The 18,260-nt window shown below is 36.1% G+C and overlaps 1 protein-coding gene across 1 annotated transcript in view; it reads right to left on the bottom strand.

The window, feature by feature from the left end:
* LOC136025913 (helicase domino-like) overlaps window positions 1-18,260 on the bottom strand; it is a 144,374-nt gene that overhangs the window by 50,106 nt on the left and 76,008 nt on the right. The window contains exon 17 of the mRNA XM_065701977.1: window positions 16,199-16,381. Within this exon, the coding sequence (XP_065558049.1) occupies window positions 16,199-16,381 (183 nt within the window). The remainder of the gene's footprint in view (window positions 1-16,198; window positions 16,382-18,260) is intronic.

Raw genomic sequence — 18,260 nt, 5'->3', positions numbered from 1 at the left:
AGGAATCAGAGCAACCTGAAAGTTATCGCTTGACATTCAGGTACAACCCAGTCGATGATTATAGCTTGAGTAGATGTGTTCAAATCGGGACAATGTCTAAAATTTGTCCCTATTGCAAGGCCTTGAAATTCAAAGGTGAAACAATGGGAATGTGTTGCGCCTCAGGAAAAGTTAAACTTCCTCTATTGGCTGCACGACCAGAGCCATTGAAGACGAATGAATGCTTGCCTGAAAAATTCTAATTTATGGGCACACGTAAAAATATTAAAATTAACTACAAATATGCGTGTCCGATTGCAAAACGATGACTCTGGTCAAACATTTTCAGATCAATTGCTGACAATTGGAAACAGAAAGCTCCCAGTAGACTCAATTTCAGGACGTATACAACTACCTGCTGATTTCTGTAATTTAGTGACGTCCAAAAATGAATTGATTGAAAAAGTATTTCCGAATATTCTAAAAAATTATAAAAATAATAAATGGCTAAGTGAAAGAGCGATTCTCGCACCCAAAAATATAGACGTCCACGAAATCAACAATATTGTTTTGACCAAGATTCGAGACCAGGCAGTCCTTTACAAGTCAGTCGACACAGTTTTGGAACCAAATGAAGCGGTTAATTATCCATCTGAATTTTTAAATTCCATAGATCTTTCAGGGTTTCCACCACACGTGCTACAACTAAAAATAGGCGTACCAATAATACTTTTAAGAAATATAAACCCACCAAAGCTTTGCAATGGCACTCGACTTGCCGTAAAAAAAACAATGGAAAACCCTAATAGAGGCCACAATCTTGGCAGGGCCTTTTGAGGGTGAGGCTGTTCTTATTCCTCGCATTCCCATGATTCCAACGGATCTGCCTTTTCAATTTAAAAGATTGCAATTCCCAATTCGATTAGCATTTGCAATCACCATTAACAAAGCTCAAGGTCAATCATTAGAAAAATGTGGTATAGATCTTAATACTGATTGTTTTTCCCATGGACAATTGTACGTTGCATGTTCGAGGGTCGGTAAACCTGACAATCTATTTATATGCAGCGACAATTGGACAGCGAAGAATGTTGTATATTCGCAAGTTTTACGCAGTTAATTTGTATTGTATCTATCTATCTATCTATCTATATAAAAACGAGTTGTGTGTATGCATGTTTGTTTGTTTGTAAAAAGAGCGTTTGCATATGATGTCATTATTAGTACATACGGCTTTGTATATGCAGAGACAATGGGAAAGCCAAGAATGTTGTATATTCGCAATTTTTACGTAGTTTAACTCCTGCAGACGAAATGAATGCTTGCCTAAAAAATTCTAATTTATGGGCACACGTAAAAATATTAAAATTAACTACAAATATGCGTGTCCGATTGCAAAACGATGACTCTGGTCAAACAGTAGACTCAATTTCAGGACGTATACAACTACCTGCTGATTTCTGTAATTTAGTGACGTCCAAAAATGAATTGATTGAAAAAGTATTTCCGAATATTCTAAAAAATTATAAAAATAATAAATGGCTAAGTGAAAGAGCGATTCTCGCACCCAAAAATATAGACGTCCACGAAATCAACAATATTGTTTTGACCAAGATTCGAGACCAGGCAGTTCTTTACAAGTCAGTCGACACAGTTTTGGAACCAAATGAAGCGGTTAATTATCCATCTGAATTTTTAAATTCCATAGATCCTTCAGGGTTTCCACCACACGTGCTACAACTAAAAATAGGCGTACCAATAATGCTTTTAAGAAATATCAACCCACCAAAGCTTTGCAATGGCACGCGACTTGCCGTAAAAAAAACAATGGAAAACCTAATAGAGGCCACAATCTTGACAGGGCCTTATGAGGGTGAGGCTGTTCTTATTCCTCGCATTCCCATGATTCCAACGGATCTGCTTTTTCAATTTAAAAGATTGCAATTCCCAATTCGATTAGTATTTGCAATCACCATTAACAAAGCTCAAGGTCAATCATTAGAAAAATGTGGTATAGATCTTAATATTGATTGTTTTTCCCATGGACAATTATACGTTGCATGTTCGAGGGTCGGTAAACCTGACAATGTATTTATATGCAGCGACAATTGGACAGCGAAGAATGTTGTATATTCGCAAATTTTACGCAGTTAATTTGTATTGTATCTATCTATCTATCTATCTATATAAAAACGAGTTGTGTGGATGCATGTTTGTTTGTTTGTAAAAAGAGCATTTGCATATGACGTCATTATTAGTACATACGGCTTTGTATGCACAGACAATGGGAAAGCCAAGAATGTTGTTTATTCGCAATTTTTACGTAGTTTGAAACACATATATAAATCTATCTATATTCACAGGTGGGACACAGGGACAAAACTACAATGGCGCATAACTAATATGGCGCGTAACGACTTACGCGCGCGGGGGGGCTTGGGGGGGGCGCGAAGCGCCCCACCAACTAGGTGTTGGGGTGCCCAACAGCTAGTATATATATATATATATATATATATATATATATATATATATATATATATATATATATATATATATATATATATATATCTTATCTCTATTCACAGGTGGGACACAGGGACACAACTACAATGGCGCGTAACTAATATGGAGCATAACGACTTACGCGCGCGGGGGGCTTAGGGGGCGCGAAGCGCCCCCACACACTAGGTCTTGGGGTGGCGCGAAGCGCCACCCCAACAGCTAGTATATATATATAAATCATTTGTCTGTGTGTGTGTGTCGAGTGACGTCATGTTTGTGTGTCAAGTGACGTCATGATTGTCAACTGACGTCATTATAACGATTGAGCTGTAAGCGTCATAAAGTTGTTTGTCGACTGACGTCATGTTTGTCAACTGATGAAATTAAATACCGGGACACCGGGACACAAATGACGACCGGGACACACGGAATATAAATGACGACCGGGAACCTCAAAGAGAAATTACCGACTGGGACATCCGGACACAAATCACGACCGGGACACAAGGAATATAAATGACAACCGGGACACAGGGACATAACTACAACGGGACGCCGGGGGCACAGGCAGGATATATAAATGACGACCGGGACACAGGGATTGTTCGAATAGGAATTACAGATCGGGACACAAATGACGATCGGGACACCGGGACACAGGGAATATAAATGACGACCGGGACACTCAAGGAGAAATTACAAACTGGGACACCGGGACACAAATGACGACCGGGACACAGGGAATATAAATGACGACCGGGACACATCATTAGAATAATAAGGTATAGATCTGAATACGGTTTGTTTTTCCCATGGACAATTATATGTTGCATATTCAAGAGTCAGTAAGCCTGAAAATCTATTTACATGCAACATATATATATATATATATATATATATATATATATATATATATATATATATATATATATATATATATATATATATATATATATATACATATATATATATACATATATATATATATATATACATATTCACAGGTGGGACACAGGGACACAACTACAATGGCGCGTACCAAATATGGCGCGTAACGACTTACGTGCGCGGGGGAGCTTGGGGGGCGCGAAGCGCCCCACCAACTAGGTGTTGGGGTGGCGCGAAAGGGACACAGGGAATGTTCGATTAGCAATCACCCTCAACAAAGCTCAAGGGCAATCACTAGAATAATGAGGTATAGATCTGAATACAGATTGTTTTTCCCATGGACAATTATATGTTGCATGTTGAAGAGTCGGTAAACCTGACAATCTATTTATATGCACAGACAATGGGACAGCCAAGAAAACCTGACAGCCGAAGCGCGTATATATATATATATATATATATATATATATATATATATATATATATATATATATATATATATATATATATATATATATATATATATATATATATATATATATATATATATATACGTGGTATATATATATATATATATATATATATATATATGTTTTTAACTACGTAAAACATGCGAATATACAACATTCTTCGCTGTCCCATTGTCTGTGCATATAAATAGATTGTCAGGTTTACTGACTCTTGAACATGCAACATATAATTGTCCATGGGAAAAACAATCCGTATTCAGATCTATACCTCATTATCTAATGATGTGTCCCTGTGTCCCGGTCGTCATTTATATTCCCTGTGTCCCGGTCGTCATTTGTGTCCCGGTTTCCCAGTTTGTAATTTCTCTTTGAGAGTCCTGGTCGTCATTTATATGCCCTGTGTCCCGGTCTGTAATTTCTATTCGAACAATCCATGTGTCCCGGTTGTCATTTATATATCCCACCTGTGCCCCCGGCGTCCCCGTTGTAGTTGTGTCCCTGTGTCCCGGTCGTCATTTATATTTTCGGAAAAGACCTCCGCCAAGCTGCCCTCAGTGCCAACAACAACAAAAAAAGTTTTTTTCCTTAGTCAAAGTTTTCCAAAATTTTATATATGAATAACCTCATAAATACTTGGAATAGTTGTAATAAATTTTGCTGAGATGAATGTCTGAGCAAAATATTAAAAAAAAACACATTAGAATTTAAGTATAGAACGATTTGTCGATATAAATAGGCAAAATGTTTACCAAATAAAATAAAGTTAAATTTCTGATGAAAAATGTATCTTTTTCATCAAGAGAAGCCCAATTGTTACTACAAGGGCAATGAATTTCTAGTGAACTTTAAAAACAGAAAAATGTCAATGACAAAACTGACATTATACCAAGACAAAATCCTCAGAGAGCTTGGTGAGTATTTTCAATTTTGATTTGAACTCGAGTTAACTAAATGGACACTAGCATCCCATTATAGGTACCAGATAAACCTCTTTATATTCCTCATTTGGAAGAATAGATCCTGATTTGATCAGGAATTATTAAGCATTAGGAACGACTGCTGCTTCAGCTCAAGCTTTCCCTGGCTACCCCTTTGATCAAAGAATAATAAGTGAATCTTATAATACTTACAGGCATTGGGGTTCCATCATCGTAAAACACGAACTGAAAGAGAAAAATTATATAAGTTACTCCTTTAAAGTACCAAGGGTACCAAAATTAGAACAGTTTGAGACCCCCTGGCCTCATCTTAGTTTTTGCCCCCTGGCCCATCTTATTTTTCGCCTCCTAGCCCATCTAGTTTTTGCTCCCTGGGCCTATCTTAGGTCATTCATACCTGCAATTTTCTGTTTCTACAATTTTCGACGATTTTTCTTTTAGTTGTTCTACAGCCATTAACACCTCTCTCATTCAGTAGATTCTCCTTTATTGCCGCAATAAATCAAAGAAACAATTGAGCCATTGAGACTGTTTCCAACTTACACAAAAAGCCAAACTGCACCCCCCCCCCCAATTTACTACCCGTATCATATAATCAAGTACTTCAAAAATTAATGGGACGCTACAACCGTTCACAACTGATCAAATATAGTCTAGCGGGAAAAAGTCAAAATTAAGTAAGAAAAGAGACATTTTTTCGAACAACTGAAAAAAAAAGATTCTGTTAATATGTCACTGGTCAACTCGAGGGATAAATATAAGAGAACAAGATAGCCTAACTTATGCCTAAAATGATGCTGCTGAGACTCATGCAAAGTGAATAAATTTCAGAGACATATCGTTAGGGCCGTATCCATGATTTTTTATCGGGGTGTTTTACACAAGGATTTTTTTTAGGGGGAGGGGTACTAAAAAATCTCAAAACACATATACAAAAATTTTATATCCTTTTTTTACGTTTTTATGAGTAAGACAGACATTTCAGGGGGAACTTCCTAACCCCCCTGGATATGGCCTTGCACACCGTACAGTTTTCTTTAATGCAAGTGCATTATTTAGGTCTTGGATAAATAAGACAAATCACATTATGTAACAAACATGTTTCGCTCATAGTATCCCCTTGTGTTTGTTTATAATAAAAATTTCTTATAATTCATCTTCATGTTGTTCGTATTGTTATAGACACGCATTATCTCATTACTGGAGCGAAATTCCGAGTAGTGTAGTGGATTGGTGTAAGTGAGTTCGAACTCTCGGTTCCCTGATTTCAAGCACAGATCAAGCACTCCTCGCCACTACAAGACAAATTAATAAAATTATCCTTTATTATTTAAAAAATAATAAAAAAGACATGTAGTGATTTCGCAGACGTTGCCGAGTACTAGTTTAGACGACCATACAGTCTCCTTTTCAACCTATTTTGTAAGAAAGAACGGAATAGTTACATTTGCTTTGAATTGCAATTCGTTTTTCTTAAGGGTTTATTTTTTTTCTGAATTTTAAAACTTTTTTTGTCTCATTTTATTTTATTCTTTTATTCGTATTTTTCTTAATTGATATATTTTTGGCTATTTTTTATTTAGTTATTATTTTACTTTTGAATTAACTTAAAAAAAAGTTTAATTTTAAGTGTTTTCATTTTTCTTAAGTGTCTTTCTTAAGGAACGAAATCAGCCCTTTTTCAAATTTTATAAAATTGGTGTAATTTTAAGAGTGATAGTCTAAACTAAAACTTTAAAGAAAAACACACTAGTAGTAAGTAAAACACGAAGTAAGTGTTTTTACTGACAATAAAGAGGGAAATCGGAACGAACGTAGATTACTCCTTATAATAGCAATCTTGTCATCACCCTCGGCTTTAGACGCAGCTCGGAAGGGCGAAGGGGAGCCGTCCGTCTCCCAACCCTTTAAGACTTATTCCTCCCCCTTAAAAGTCCTTAAAAGCTAGTGTAAAGATAAGACAAAAGAGAATTCTTTTTTCTTCCCTCTTGTAGATATCCTTATATACGCCAATCCCCACAACCCCATGTCGTATATACTATAGCATAATTTGCCCTTAGCTGAAATTACAAGAAGCTAGGTTACCTGTTATTAGTTTAAAACTCGTATTCCAATATTTTTCATGGACTTTGTGATTTTGAAGTATGCAATAAATGATACCTTAGTATTTTATCGTTAAGATGGATTGCAACCCCTATCTTATTGTATATAATTTCTTGACCCTGTGACCTGATGCTTGTGCTATAATAACCAAAAAGAACGGAGTTAGGTAATGTGAAGACGTTTTCACACGACCCAAATAAATACAATTTTTTTTTGGTGAAATCCTTTATTTAAAACAACCATAAAACGCAAAATAAATGTATTTATTATATCATACATTAAAATAATATATATTGCATATATGTATAATGTTTATTGAGTTATCATAAAAATAAATAAATATTGACCAAACTGAATTAATATTATATCACGTATAATATTTATATTTTGTATACGTAATTAAATATTTAAACAATATTTGTAAAATACTGTGTATGATACATAACACTACAATATAACTTTAAATATTATATATATAGTAAATAATGTTTATTGGGTAATTATATGTCATAATATTTTGATTTTTATACAGAATAATTAATCTATCCAAGAAGCAGAGCTCGTCCATTGAATGAAAGACACTGAATTAACAAGCCTTAAAACAGAAAAAAAGCCCCCCTTTTTTAAAGTTATATTTTGCCCACCCCCTTAATATTCATGAGCTGGCGTGGCTACCTGGGATGTACAGTTCAACAGCCTAAAATTTCGGGAAAATGGGCACTTTTTAGCGCGGAAAATGCGGTTGACAACTGAAAATTATCATTTTCATCTCCCACAGGACCAGGATACTCGTCCCATGAATTTTAGGTTAATGAGTCTAAAAAACTGTTTGTTTCAACTGAAAAAAAAAAATTAGAAATGGGAATTGATTGTGGAGGATCTAAGGACCGAGGTCCAGGGGCCTGTCCTTGATGAAAAGCACAGGACCGAAGGAGGGTCCAGCTTTGCTCATTCGGTCAATCAGACAAAAAAGTTCTTTACTGTAATGACGTGAAGCCAAACTCACAAAAAAAAATCAATATACTTAAAACTCGTTATCTTATTTCGATATCCCTTTAGTCTACGGAAGCCGAGATCAAATTCGGCTGTAGCAACACACTGCAGGGCGAACGCAAGGAGGCAAGGACATTAGTAGTCGAACAGCGTCCTTAATCCAGCGTTCTAGCAAAAAAGTAAATAATATTCATAGTAAGTAAAAGTAATAATAAGTAAAAATTGGAAATCGGAGTTGATCGTGGAGGATCTAAGGACCGAGGTCCAGGAACCAAGGAGGGTCCATAGTTGCTTATTCGGTCAATCAGACAAAAAAGCTCTTTACTGTAATCAAAGAAGTTAAGCCAAATTCACTAAAAAATCAATATACTTAAAACTCGTTATCTTATTTCGATATCCCTTTAGTCTACGGAAGCCGAGATCAAATTCGGCTGTAGCAACACACTGAAGGGCGAACGCAAGGACATTAGTAGTCGAACAGCGTCCTTAATCCAGCGTTCTAGCAAAAAAGTAAATAATATTCATAGTAAGTAAAAGTAATAATAAGTAAAAATTGGAAATCGGAGTTGATCGTGGAGGATCTAAGGACCGAGGCCCAGGAACCAAGGAGGGTCCATAGTTGCGTATTCGGTCAATCAGACAAAAAAGCTCTTTACTGTAATCAAAGAAGTTAAGCCAAATTCACTAAAAAATCAATATACTTAAAACTCGTTATCTTATTTCGATATCCCTTTAATCTACGGAACCTTGAGATCGAATTCGGCTGTCACACTGCAGGGCAAAGGCAAGGATATTAGTAGTCAAACAACGTCCTTAATCCAATGCAATACATGTTTTTTTTATGATCCAAATTACTAGAATAAAATTTGAATGAGCAAAAATGGCACCGTGTGCTAACAGAACTGTTTCCCTTTGATAAACACATTTCTAGTCTATTTTTGGAGTTTTCGTACATAAGTATATAATCGTTCTGCAAACGGGTGGCGATGAAACGCCTTTAACTTGGTATTATTAAAAGGTTTTATATTTTTTAAGAGGTTTGAATGATTATATTAAGATGCGATCATGCAAGAAAATTACGATTCTTAAAACATTTCTTTATCCACTTGGGACAAAAACTACTTCTTGGCTCTGTCCTTTACATTGAAAACTACTACTGGACATTAAAAATGAAACCTGATTGATTAAATAGGCTAAGTGGAAACTTACATGACTATATGCGTCTACTTACAATCAGGAAAACCTGGGAATTCAACTTTTAATGCACAGCACGTTCAATGTAGCTATGCAGTTTTAACACTTACAGGCACCAACTTTCAAACAGTTTGTGGTAACGAACTGTAGTAAGGAGCGACCTGGCTCAATAGTAACCGAAACAAACAAGACCTAAGAGCTCATATGGCACTTGTGACGAGGCAAGAAGAGCTAAGAACCAAGAGATCATATGGTATGAGCTCTAGCAAAATTCTATGAATCAATAGATTGATTTAAAAGGAAAGTAAGAGGCTTAATGCCGGTCAGGATTTAAAATAAGACCTCTGAGTCACGATGTCCTTCTAAATATCAAAATTCATTAAGATCCGTATCACCCACTTGTATGTTATAAATACCTAATTTTTTCCAATTTTTCCTCTCCCTTCTGAATCTGGAAAAACGATTTTATCAAGTCAATTTGTGCAGCCCCCTGACACGCTTATCAATTTTCATCGTCCTAGCACGTCCAGAAGCACCAAACTCACCAAATCACTGAACCCCTCCCCCCAACTCCCCCAAAGAAAGCGAATCTAGTACGGTTCCGTCAATCATGTATCAAGGACATTTGCTTATTCTATCCACCAAGCTTCACCCCGATTCCTCCACTCCAAGTGTTTTCCAAGATTTCCCCCTTCAATTCCCTTCCCAATGTCAAAAGATCTGGTCGGGATTCGAGACAAGAGCTCTGAAACATGAATTCCAATCAATTTTCTTAATGAATCAAATTTCATTAAGATCCGATCACCAATTCGTAAAATAAAAATACCCCAATTTTCACGTTTTCCAAGAATTCCGGTTTCCCCCTCCAACTCCCCCAATCTCAAAGGATCTGGTCGGAATTTAAAATTAGAGCTTTAAAGCGCAAGACCCATCTAAATACCAAATTTCATTAAGATCTGGTCACCCTTTCGTAAGTTACAAATACCTCAATTTTCAAAATTACATCCCCCCCAACTCCACCAAAGAGAGCAGATCCGGTCCGATTATGTCAGTCACGTGTCTTAGACAGGTTTTTATTCTTTCCATCCAGTTTCATCCTGATCTCACCGCTTTAAGTATTTTCTAAGATTTCCGGTTCCCCTTAACTGCCCCCCCCCCAATTACGCTGGAACCGGTTGAGATTTAAAATAAGAGATCTGAGTCACGAGGTCCTTCTAAATATGAAGTTTCAAGAAGATCCAATCACTCCTTCGTAGGTTAAAAATACGAAAATTAACCCCCCCCCCAAATAGAGCGGATCGGTTCCAATTATGTAAATCACGTATCTAAGACTTCTGCTTATTTTTCCCACCAAGTTTCGTCCTGATCCCTCCAATCTAAGCGTTTTCTATGATTTTAAGTTCATCCACCCCAAACTCCCCCCAAAGTCACCAGATCCAGTCGTGACTTTAAATAAGAGCTTTGAGACACGATATCCTTCTATATATCAAATTTCATTGAGATCAGATCACCCGTTCGTAAGTTAAAAATACCTCATTTTTTCTAACTTTTCATAATTACCCCCCCCCAACTACCCCAAAGAGAGCGGATCCGTTCCGGTTATGTCAACATGTTTTCCAAGTTTTAGGTCTTCCCCTCCCAACCCCCCCCCCAATGTCACCAGATCTGTTTGGGATTTAAAATAAGAGCTTTAAGATACGATATCCTTCTAAAAATCGAATTTCATTGAGATCCGATCACCCGTTCTTAAGTTAAAAATACCTAATTTTCTCTAATACTTCAGAATTAACCCCCCCCCCCAACTACCCCAAAGCGATCAGATCCATTTGGGTTATGTCAATCATGTATCTAGGACTTGTGCTTATTTTTCCCACCAAGTTTCATCCCGATCCCTCCACTCTAAGTGTTTTCCAAGATTTTAGGTTTTCCCCTCCCAACTCCCCCCCCCAAATATCACCAGATCCGGTCGGGATTTAAAATAACAGCTTTGAGACACGATATCTTTCCAAACATCAAATTTCACTGAGATCTGATCAACCGTTCGTAAGTTAAAAATACTTCAATTTTTCTATTTTTTCCAAATTAACGGGCCCCCACTCCCCCCCGAGATGGTCAAATCGGGAAAACGACTATTTCTAATTTAATCTGGCCCAGTCCCTGATACGCCTGCCAAATTTCATCGTCCTAACTTACCTGGAAGTGCCTAAAGTACCAAAACCGGGACCGACAGAATTTGTGATTGCTATACGTCACTTGGTTAATACCAAGGTGCCATAAAAACGAAATTTTTTATACCAATATTTACATCAAAAGAATCAAATTTTAATGCTGATCTTAAATATATAAGTTTCATCAAGATTAGTCTTACCCATCAAAAGTTACGAGCCTGAAAAAATTGCCTTATTTTAGAAAATAGGGGGAAACACCCCCTATATGTCATAAAATCTTAACGAAAATCACACTATCAGATTCAGTGTATCAGAGAATCTTAATGTAAAAGTTTCAAGCTCCTATCTACAAATATGTGGAATTTTGTTTTTTTCTTGCCAGAAGACAAATCATGGATGCGTGTTTATTTGCTGTTTTTTTTTTTCTTTTTCCCAGGGGTGATTGTATCGACCCAATGGTCCTAGAATGTCACAAGAGGTAGGCACACGTTCAATGCAGCTATTCAGTTTTAAAACTTACAGGCACCAACTTTAAAAATACAGAACGTGTGTGAAAAATCAGCAGAAAATGAGCAACAAAATGTATTCTCATGGAGCTCTAGAGAATCTGACTTTCTTAATTTCGGGAAAACACAAACACTGCCATTTATTGGCAGTAAACTGGATAAAAAATATAATTGGATGATCAATATTAAGTAAGAATATAACCCTAACATCTTTTTCTAAAATAGGAATTGAAAAGAAATGTATATAGCACTGAACAGGTATGTTATATACTATTACATACCATAATAATATATATACCATTATAATGTATAGCTTAAAGCTATGCATTAAAATATTTATTGTTATAATTTTTATTGAATTACCTATAGGGACATCTTTTAGACTCGATGGTGCTTGCAGTCGAAGCATCCTTTTTCGTTTAGATACTGGCACGGTTTATAGGCTACTTAATACTGTAGCCTGTATATTATACTGTAGGCTACATTGTACTTCAGCCCTTATATTGTTTATTGTACTAAGCGAACTACTCACAGGACATCTCATGTTAGTGTAACTTGCGCAGGGGTGGACAAAAAAAAAAAAAAAAAAAAAAAAAAGAATAAGAAAACTGACGCCTTTGGCTAAGCATTCGACTTTCTTTGACTTTTTTCAGTGCGTTAATAATGTAAATTTAGTGTAATTGGCAGAGTTAATGTGTTAATGAGAGTTTTATCTCCATTTCTGAAGAAAAAAGCAATTACCAAGCTTGAAAAAAGGGCCAAGGAACGCCATACGTTAGATGTCGTTGGTTTTTTATGTCGATACTAGCCAGTTTACGCTCCAGTAAGTTTCCCGCATTTAGTGACCAGTCTAGCAAACTTGACATCCATATGAAAACATATGAAAAATTTTAAAAGATCCTCTTTTCCTTATTTGAATTCGCTCCTATAATTAGAAGTTTAGCACCCTTTTCCCACCTGGGAAAAGAACCATCTCGATGTGGAGCGTACGGCATCAGAATTACTTCTGCTTTAACTACAACTACTATTACTACTAACTCACTGCAGCACCAAGCCGCCTGGGACCAAAACAGCTACACATTGTCCTCCTCCGTCCCAAAATATTCAAACCTCCTCTTTATGCCTTCCAAATACTGTCCAATTTCCTACAGATTCTTCGTTAAGACCTCCTTCGACCCTATCCGGAGATGATGGGCTTTTCGTTTGGTCCTAGGTTTTGGCAAAAAGGACGATTTTTGGCAATCTGTCATTCTTAACCTGAAGAACGTATCCTAACCATCAAAAATTTTCTTTTGGAAAGTTAAAAATCATACACCTAGAAACACACTTTAGAAAGCACACAGATAGAACCACTCTCTTCGTACGGCTTACTATAGAATCCAAGAGAGTAGCCCAACTGGAATTTTTTTAAAGTAAGCAAAAACAAATAAACAAAAGCAAAAAACAATTTCGGTTTCTCCACTACCTCGTAAAATGTACGAGGTAACTTGCCAACTTTCGAAATATCATCGCCAGCATATCCCCTACTTTAAACTATAGACTATAAACGTTAAATTAAATAATTAGTACTTTCAGGTACTACGTTTTCAATAAAAGGAGTGGTTTCATGTATAGGGAAAATCCTGAACGTAAAAGCCTACACCATGCAGTAGCTTTGACACATTCTATAAGTAAAGCTGATAGTACATAATTATAGAAAAGGCCAATAGTTGTAACTGTGAATTTCCCAAATTCAATGTAACAAAGTAATTAAATTGCGAGTTCCACCCTCTTATTTTTACAGTACTACGATTTTCAACTTTAACAAATTTATTTTCCTCAAAGGTTCGAACACTGCGCCTTGAACAAGTTTAAAATGCTGCGACAGTACGAATCTGACTTTTAAGGCGGTATGTCATAAACGTTTTTAAAATGTTAATAAGGTACGAATCTGACGTTTTAAGCACTACGTCATGAACGGTTTTAAACACTACGAACGTTTAATTTTTTAAACGATATGTCCCGAACGATTTTGAACGCTATGAAAGTGCGATTATGACTTTTTAGACGCCAAATCATGAACGTTTTTAATACTAAAAATGCAACATTCTGATTTTTTTTAGCTACGTCACAAAATTTTTTAAAAGCTATGTCATGAACGATTTTAAATGCTACGAAGGCATGATTCTTACTTACACGATACGTCGTGAACGATTTTAAACGCTACGATTTTAAAATCTGCGAATGCACCATTCTGAATTTTTGAAGTTCCTTCCTGTCCGATTTTAAATGCTACAAAGTTACGATTCTGGCTTTTCAAACAGAAAGTCGTGATTTTATACGGTAAAAGGGCAAGAGCCAGAAAATTAGGATTTTCATCTAATTTCTGTTCATTTTTTAGGGGTAGTTCAAAAATATTCCCAAGAATGAAGAGATTAGACATAAATTGTAGCCCTCTTGCCCTCTAAACAATCTTATACATCACCAGCATTTAATAATTTCGAAGATCTGAATCTTTTAGATATTCTGACGATTTAACCTGGCTCAGTTTAGAAAAAAAGTCAAGTTTGTTTTACGAACAAGGTTACATTCACAAATTTACTTCGTTGCTAGCAAAATGACCTTTAACATCTCTAAATTGCCAGCAGTGCTTATGTGAAATTTCAAATAATCAAATTCGATTTTCCGAAATCGTCCCGAATGTTAACTTTAACTACTACTAAAAACGCACTGCATCAAGTCGCTAGAGGGTAGTCAACCCAACCGAGCATACTTGTTCTCCATCCCAATTTATTTAAAGCTTCGCTATTAGCACCCTCCTAAGAAATCTCTACTTCCTTTAAATTCTTCTTACTATCTCTTACCAGCCCATCCGGAGGTCAGACTTTCGCTCGGCCCTATTTGATTGCCCAAAAAGTCGGTCTTAGGCAATCTGTGATCCTTCATCCACAGAACGTCTCAATCTTTTTCTCATTACAGCCATAGAGTAGGATAGAACCACATTTTTCGAACACATTTAACGTTAACAAAAATTAACAAATTATATTTCGTGTCAACGTTCTGCATTTACGAATGATAATATTCAGGTATTTTTTTTAGAAAGCATAATTTTCTTATGGGGAAATCCTAAAATTTTGTGATTATTGAAATCACTTACTACCATACCCCAAAATTCTGGAATTATTGAAAACCATAGCCGTATTTAGTAGGCCTATTCCTCGTTCGATGCTCTAAAAATTGTGTGCTTTAGACTGCGGAGCTATGGCGGCTGTTTTGGTACTAAATTGTCCAAAACACCACCTAAATTTGCATAAATACGCAATAATTTGTACCAATTTGGTGTAAAACATAAAATAGATCAACCGCAGGGTAAAACATAAAGCGCACAATTTTCAGAGGCATCAGAATCCTCGCAGTCTTAAAAAACAACACAAATTTTTAGAGCAAAAAACGTATATTATTAATGAGAAATCAGTAAACAGAACACCATAATCAAAAGTAAAAATATCGTAGGATTAAAAAAGGTCACCAACTCCGCTTAGAATTTATTACGCAAAATTAGCAAATCATTGAGAACCATCATTCGGCTTACTAACCGTTTTAACAAGGAATTGAGACATCTTTGTCTGTTTGGAACAAAGGTCAAATGCAAGACTACTATCTATAAAATCAGGCTTAGCAGGGGCTTTTATGGCCCTCCCTCGTCGAGACAACAACGGCTTAGGACCACTACAATTCACTATCGGGTCGCTCATTCGAGACGGAGGTTTAATCTCTTCGTTTTCATTACTGCTATCCAATATATCAAAAGCCTTAAGTACACTAGATGGTACTGTTTCAGTATTATCAATTATAGGACTTTGATTTAATTCTGTTTTGATGGTTGGGATAATCTTGGGTTTTATCGCAGACCCGTTCATCCTTGATGGAATGAATACAACGGGTCGCTTTTTAGGCTCCGCCACTGTATTTATACAAACGTAACCTGTAGAAGGAACTTGGATTTTAGTAACAACTGGTTTTAAAGAGCAAATATTATTTGTTACTGGTTTAACCTGTTTTGACAGTTCTTGATTAGACACGGAGGGTTTGACCTCCGCAGGAGGCTCCCCAACAATCCAGTTATTTTTTTGTCCGGATGAAATTTGTTTTTTCACAAATATTATTTTCGTTTTTAGCAGCGTGGAAGGGGTTTTATTCGCTTTGTCTGTAGGCAATGGTTTGATTTGAGGCTCCTCACAAACTACGGCCGGCTGAACTTCATTTGACGACTCTTGGTCAATTAAATCCTTTAAGTGCTCTGTTCCTATCTCTTTTTTCTTCACTAGCCTTTTTTTCCTTATAAGGAGAGGGGTTTGATTTACCGGAGTAGATGGCATACTCTTAGGCGTATTACTAAAACTCAATTTTTGTCGCGTTGACGATCGAACACCCATTGTCCTAGGTGTACTAGACAAACTGCCAGATTTCTTATTCACCTGCTCTGATCTAGGGTAGGTTAAGACGTCTTCTTTTTGGGCAGCTTTCTTGGCAGCCTCCGCGCGGTTAATCTCCCACTGACGCTTCCGTTCTTCCAGTTCTTCTTCTGCTTCTGCAAGCTGTTGAGCAACATTTGTATCGGCCTCTATGAATCGAAGAGCATAACGTTCCACCAGATTTAACTAAAATAAAAACAGCATTAGTGACAACGTTTCGCCAAATTGAACTGAAATAAGAACGGTATTTGGGACAACGCTCCACGCAATTGAACAGAAATAAAAACAGCATAAGGGACAACGTTCCGAGGATTTAAACTAAAATTAAAGCAGTATTAGGAGCCACATCCCACCGGAATTAACTGAAATAAAACACTGTTGGGGGCGACATTCCATCGGATTTAACTAAAATAAAAACGGAATTTGGGATCACGTCCCAACGGAAATAACTAAAATAAAAAAAAAAATGTTAGGGAAAACATTGCATCGGATTTAACTTGAATAAAACAGTGTTGGGTGCGACGTTCCACCGGATTTAACTAAAATAAAAACGGCATTTGAGATCACAGTCCCAACGGAACTAAATAAAATTAAAACAATTTTAAGGAAAACGTTGCATCGGATTTAACTGAAATAAAACAGTAATAAGGATAACGTTGCAATGATTTTACTGAAATAAAAAAAAGTATTAATACCAATTCGAGTATCAGATCCATTTGAACAAGAGTAATTTTCATTTATGTATCATTATAGGTGGACTCAGCAAATACGGTCGAGGCTCAGGACACAAAGACGAGATAAAAGCCCCAACTCATTTTTGTATATAAAATAGTCTATATTATTGTTTGATGAGCCGACAGAGTTAAGAGTGAAATGATCTGTTCTAGAACTAAAATCCCAAACACCAAAAACATGAAGTTAGAAAGGTTTTCTCTAGTACAATATATATGGAGTATACGACATTTAAACTAAACACTGTCTAAGAATAATGAACAATTATTCATTGTCAAACATTAAACAAAAATGGATAACTAGCTATTTCTCCTATATGACGTACACCACCAATGCCATACGTCATAGAATCAATTTCCTCTAGTTATTAACTAGTAGAAGAGCATTTTCTCTCGAAGACTGACCTGAAGATATGCCTTTATCTCTTGCGATGTTTTAAATATAAAAAGATATAGACCCCCCCCCCAATTAAAACAAAAATCATTTGAGTTTTGTTCAGAAGGCAGTTAGAAAGTCAGAGAGCTGAGTTTGCATTGAGGACCACCAAAATATTTTGACTTCAATGCACTTGTGCAAATTATTGGAATTCATAATAATGACAATAAGTAGGAATATTTTTCTGTTTAACAAAAAATTGAAAGTCAACAATTAAACGGCGTGTCTAAGAATGGTATAATTTCTCACCGAAAAACCAGTCTAAATATATGCCTTTTTTAATAACGACATTTAAGATACAAAAGGGATATAATGATTATTTTTTCTTAAGAGGGTAGTTAAACGATCAGAGAAAGCTGAATTTGACGTATCAACGACCAAAAGATTTTGAGTTGTGTCCACTTACAATTGAAATTCATAGGGAAAGACAAAAACGAAAGCAGAACAAAAAATGAATAAAGTAAAACAAGAAAAGGAAAAATGTTTGTAGCACATCAAATTGAAATGGAAATGTGACGAAAGCACACAACATTACACCCCGAGGTGACTAATGCTCTATCTCCATTTGACGACCAAAACTTAAATTTCTATTAAGCTCGGTGCTTTTAGGAGAGCACATATCATTGAAATTCATGGAAAAGACAAAGAGAAACGAAAGCAGAACAAAAATTGAGTAAAGTAAAACAAGAAAAGGGAAAAATGTTTGTAGCACATCAGATTGAAATGGAAATGTGACGAAAGCACACAATATTACACCCCGAGGTGACTAATGCTCTATCTCCATTTGACGGCCAAAACTTAAATTTCTATTAGGCCCGGTGCTTTTAGGAGAGCACATATCATTGAAATTCATGGAAAAGACAAAGAGAAACGAAAGCAGAACCAAAATTGAGTAGAG

Source organism: Artemia franciscana, chromosome 4, assembly GCF_032884065.1.
Source record: "Artemia franciscana chromosome 4, ASM3288406v1, whole genome shotgun sequence".
Classification (NCBI taxonomy): domain Eukaryota; kingdom Metazoa; phylum Arthropoda; class Branchiopoda; order Anostraca; family Artemiidae; genus Artemia; species Artemia franciscana.
The sequence above is the reverse complement of the archived record's forward strand: the minus strand, read 5'-3'. Positions and strand labels throughout refer to the sequence as shown.